The sequence below is a fragment of the Oryza sativa genome, chromosome 5 (genome assembly GCF_034140825.1).
Source record: "Oryza sativa Japonica Group chromosome 5, ASM3414082v1".
Classification (NCBI taxonomy): domain Eukaryota; kingdom Viridiplantae; phylum Streptophyta; class Magnoliopsida; order Poales; family Poaceae; genus Oryza; species Oryza sativa.
The window spans coordinates 13,687,838-13,692,250 of NC_089039.1; the positions used below are offsets into that span (position 1 = coordinate 13,687,838).

At 48.1% G+C, this 4,413-nt stretch overlaps 1 protein-coding gene across 1 annotated transcript; it reads right to left on the reverse strand.

Annotated features, from left to right (window-relative positions):
• On the reverse strand, positions 1 to 3,420 carry LOC4338353 (ADP,ATP carrier protein 1, mitochondrial). Its single transcript, XM_015784554.3, has 4 exons — positions 3,304 to 3,420; positions 1,171 to 1,658; positions 727 to 1,098; positions 1 to 518 (listed from the first exon to the last, which is right to left on the reverse strand). Exons 2-4 carry the CDS (start codon positions 1,642 to 1,644, stop codon positions 222 to 224), a joined length of 1,143 nt encoding a protein of 380 aa, XP_015640040.1. The 5' UTR covers positions 1,645 to 1,658; positions 3,304 to 3,420; the 3' UTR covers positions 1 to 221.
• Between the last annotated feature and the right edge of the window lie 993 nt (positions 3,421 to 4,413).

The window sequence follows — 4,413 nt, forward strand, 5'->3', positions numbered from 1 at the left end:
GACAATAATTTGGCATGTTTTCAACTAGGAAAACTCGTCTTGCTCGATCCCCCAACAAAAAAGGCATAAGCATCTGCCACCGATTTACACACTCAGAAACCTCACCTGACGCCTAATAACATGTAAACGGTGTCCATACGTTAAATTTATTTAAACGCAACAGCATCCGAAAGCACCTAATATGTCCATAGTTCCCCACTGCTTATCATCATCATCTAGTCTTAGCCACCACCAGAACCGTACTTCTTACCAAAGACGACCACCTGCAGCTTGTCATATCCAGCAAGCACACCAGCACCAGCAACAGCACGCAGAATGTTAGCACCAGCGCCCTTGAAGAGTGACTTCGCACCCTCCTTCGCAACAATCTGCTTGAACGCATCCAAGGAGCTGTTGTACTTGACAGCCTCACCAGATGTCATCATCATCCGACGACGAACAGTGTCGATTGGGTATGAAGCAAGGCCAGCACCAATGGTAATGCCCCAACCAAGTAAGAAGCTGGCAAGGAAGTTATCCTGAAAATAACATATATCACATATTATCAGAAGTAAATATAACAACCAGCAGGAGTATAGAGACATTGAGTAGATTCAACTAAACCAAAACAAATGAAGCAATGAGAAAGGCAAAATATTTGAGCGCGAGGTATTTTAGTGGAGCAACCTTATGGAATAAATAAAAAATTGCCAGAAGATGAACAAAGATTGCATTCACTTCACTAACCTGAAGGTTGCCAACAAGAACGACTGGCTTGAGAGAATCATACATTCCAAAGTACAGCCCACGATAGACAATGATACCAACACAGGAGATGTTGAATCCACGGTACAGACCAGCAATACCATCAGACGCAAGGGTCTTGCGGTAAACATCAACAAGTCCATTGAATTGCCTCCCACCACCCTTCTTTGCAGCCTTGGCATCATTAGCCAGACGAGTACGAGCATAATCCAGAGAATACACAAAGAAGAGAGAGCAAGCACCAGCAGCTCCTCCAGAAGCCAGGTTTCCAGCAAACCACTTCCAGTAACCATCCTTGTCCTTCTTAAAGTTGAACATGCGCTTGAAATGGTCTTTGAAGGCAAAGTTCAAGGCCTAAGCAAATGTACAATATAAGTCAACATCCAAGGGGAGAATAAATAAAAAACAGACAGTAGGATGCAGTACCTGGGTAGGAAAGTAACGGATGACATTAGCAGTGTTCCCTCTCCACAGTGCAATCACACCTTCATCCTTAATTGTGCGGCCAAAGCAGTCCGCAATACCTTTGTATGGGTGAGAGAGCCTACCACTCTTGATCATTTCATCCTGGTTTTGAATGAGAAGCTTGATTCGCTCAATGGGAGCAGCAGCAGTCTTGGAGACAGCAGCTGAAACTCCACCCATCATGAAGTCAATCATAAACCCAGAAAGACCTTTCTCCTTTGGGGCAGAAGCAAAGACTGGGGATACAGATGTGACAGATGAGAACCCATTGTTCCCATCCATCCCATTGTATGACTTCAGAGGCACACTGTAAGAAGTGTTGGCATTGTAGAGTGCGGGATTCTTCATCAAAGAATAAGGTGAGATCTTGCTGAACATCATGGACTGCCCATGTATCTTCTGGAGCACAGTGGGAGGGCCCAAATCGTCAGCCATCTTCAGAAAACAACCTATGAAAAAGCAATTTCAGGACATGGATTTCAGTTAGGTGGAAAACTGGATACGATAATGACATGCAAAAATTTGCCAAGCTGTAAAACGTTAGAATGCTCTACTGACAAATAGTTAGAACGAACAAGTAGAATATTCAAAATAAGTACAAAGGTAGTTAATTACTACTTCCTCCGTTTCATAATGTAAGTTATTCTAGCATTGCCCACATTCACATAGATGCTATGTCTAGATTTATTAACATCTATATGAATGTGGACAATGCTAGAATAACTTACATTATGAAACGGAGGGAGTATAATACTCAATTAAAATAATCTGAACAAACAATGAATATCAATTACCACAAGACCACAATGACAACGTAAAATCTAAATAAATCTGGAACCCTCTTTCACACAACGTCTTGTCATATAAAAGGAAACAGATATAGCTACATCACCTAAAAAGATAAAATATACAACAAAGAGATGTAACCAACAAATCAACGAAATTACAGAAACCAAACATATTCTTCCATTTCAGGTAGAACCTTTCATCCAACTCGTGTGAATTATGCATCATCCAGATGAACAAACAGTTCACACACGACCCAATATAAGATGTATGTCATAACCATCCCACAGTTCAAACATTACTGCAAGTTATTTGTAACTCCAAGGAACATAACCACAATATATACCGGTTTTGCAAAAACCAGTCATATTTGTCACTCCTATAATGCATTCTTTGTCCAACACGTGAACTATCCACAAAATCACCAACATTCAGACACCTTGGCAATTCACAGCGGGAGGGCCATAACCAGTTCAAACAGCACAACTAACCATGATATCTCAGCAATCCAAGAACGTGAATAATTGTAAAAACCCTCTACTACACGGCAATATATGAGCGAAGTCGACCAAATCATAGTCTATGAGAATAAATAAGATATGAACTTATACTACAGTGAATTGAAGATTCCAGAACCCCACGTGGAAGCAGAAAGAAGTCACACGAAGAGACAGGAGATTGGAATATCCGTTCCCAACTAGTTCAGAGAGTAAAGATAGTACCAAATCCAGGTGGAAAAAATACAGTAAGCACGCTTCACCTCAATCCAACCAGTTGGGAAAGAGGGAGAAGCCATTCCAACAATTTGGAATCCAACCAGTTGGGAAAGAGGGAGAAGCCATTCCAACAATTTGGGAGAAAAAAATAATAAAAAATATATACTAGAACAATCCAACCAATTTATTGGGACAAAAAAAAAGACCGTGTTCTCCCAATTCTTCGGATTTCTCACGCTAGGAGCGAAGAAATCCAACAAGAATCATATTAGCTCGCAGCATTTGCAAGTCGACGACTATGGATCTAGCGTCTCCGAGAGCAAACAGCACACAGATCTGAAGCGCCAAACCAGCGAGCACAGCACGAAGCACTAACCCGACTAAGAGCAGCATCACAAGGCAAACTAAGTAGAACGCGCACAGCGCACCGACGTACGCGCGCGCAGCAACAAAGTTGGTGGCGACGAGGAAGAGCGCGTCGTGTGAGGCGTAGAGCACGAGAGCGAAGCAGATCCGAGGAAGCAACAGAGGGAGACTAGGAAAGATGGTGTGGGGAGGAGAGGAGATGAGGAGGGGTGGAGATGGAGCTCACCTGCACTAGGTTGCCGATGAGGGGTGAAGCCGACGATGGCGAGGGCGGCGGCGGCGGGTGCTCCGCCTCCGGGCGCTGGTCGAGTCGGCTGGCGGCTAGGGCTCGCGTGCCTTGCCTACCTTGCTCTTTGGCGAATGGGTGGTGTATTTATCCATGTTCTGTGTTGGGCTAAACGGGCCCTGGCCCATGCCAAGTTGTGCTTAATTAACTGGGCCTCCGGCCTCCCATCGTAGCTTAAAGGAAAACGTACACCGAAGGTCCCTCAACTTGAAATCGGGATACAAGAACGTCCTCGAACCGTAAAACCAGATACCGAGGGTCCCTTAACTATACAAAACCGGTCAGAATAGGTCTCTTGGCGGTTTTGATCCCGGTTTTGTCCTACGTAGCTGCTGAGTCAGCGTGGGACCCACGTGGGCCCCACATGTCATCGTGCCACGTCAGCATACTCTCTCTTTTCCCCTCTTCTCATCTCTCTCACTCTATCTTCTCAGGACGGAGGGGGAAGGAGCGGAGGCCACCAGCAAGGGCGGCGTAGGCCACCGGCGAAGAAGCAGCCGAGGCCATCGGCGAGGGCGGCGTAGGCGGAGGTGAGGCTGCGCATGGCGTCGGGGGCCTCCTAGTAGAGGAACTCGAGGAGGGCGATGAGGCAGAAGCCCTCGGCGAGACCGTTGGACACCGATTGCCGGTGCCGCACGGCCTCTCACTGCCGTCCTCCCACGCCGCCACCGTCGCCGGGGGAGGAGCTGAGCGCGACCGTCGGGGGAGGAGCAGGGTGCGGCCATCGGGGGCAGAGTAGTGCGCAGCCGGCGACATGGAGCTTGGCGCGGGCGGCATGGTTACCAGGAGAGGAGCTGGGTGGCGGCGGGTGAGGGTGGGCGCGGGAGGCCGTCGCCGCGGTTCTCGCCCTCTCCCCTGCCCCACCGTCTTAGGGTCAGAGAGGCCCAGGAGGTGGGAGAAAGAGGAGGACGTCGGCGTCGGCGGGGGCAGCGCCGTTGGAGAAGGGGAGGGTGTCGCCGCGCAGGCGAGCTCGAGGGTGTTGATGGCGATGTCGTGGCCGTGGTTGAGCTTGATGGCACCGTCGATGGAGCCGCCGGCGTAGGTCTGGCA

Bases quoted from the DNA above. Each gene is read 5' to 3' on its own strand.
- LOC4338353 (XM_015784554.3), bottom strand. From the start codon at position 1,644: ATGGCTGACGATTTGGGCCCTCCCACTGTGCTCCAGAAGATACATGGG. The intron at 1,099-1,170 runs GTACTGCATCCT...ACATTTGCTTAG, and splicing joins TCCGTTACTTTCCTACCCAG to GCCTTGAACTTTGCCTTCAA. The intron at 519-726 runs GTTAGTGAAGTG...TGTTATTTTCAG, and splicing joins TTCTTGTTGGCAACCTTCAG to GATAACTTCCTTGCCAGCTT.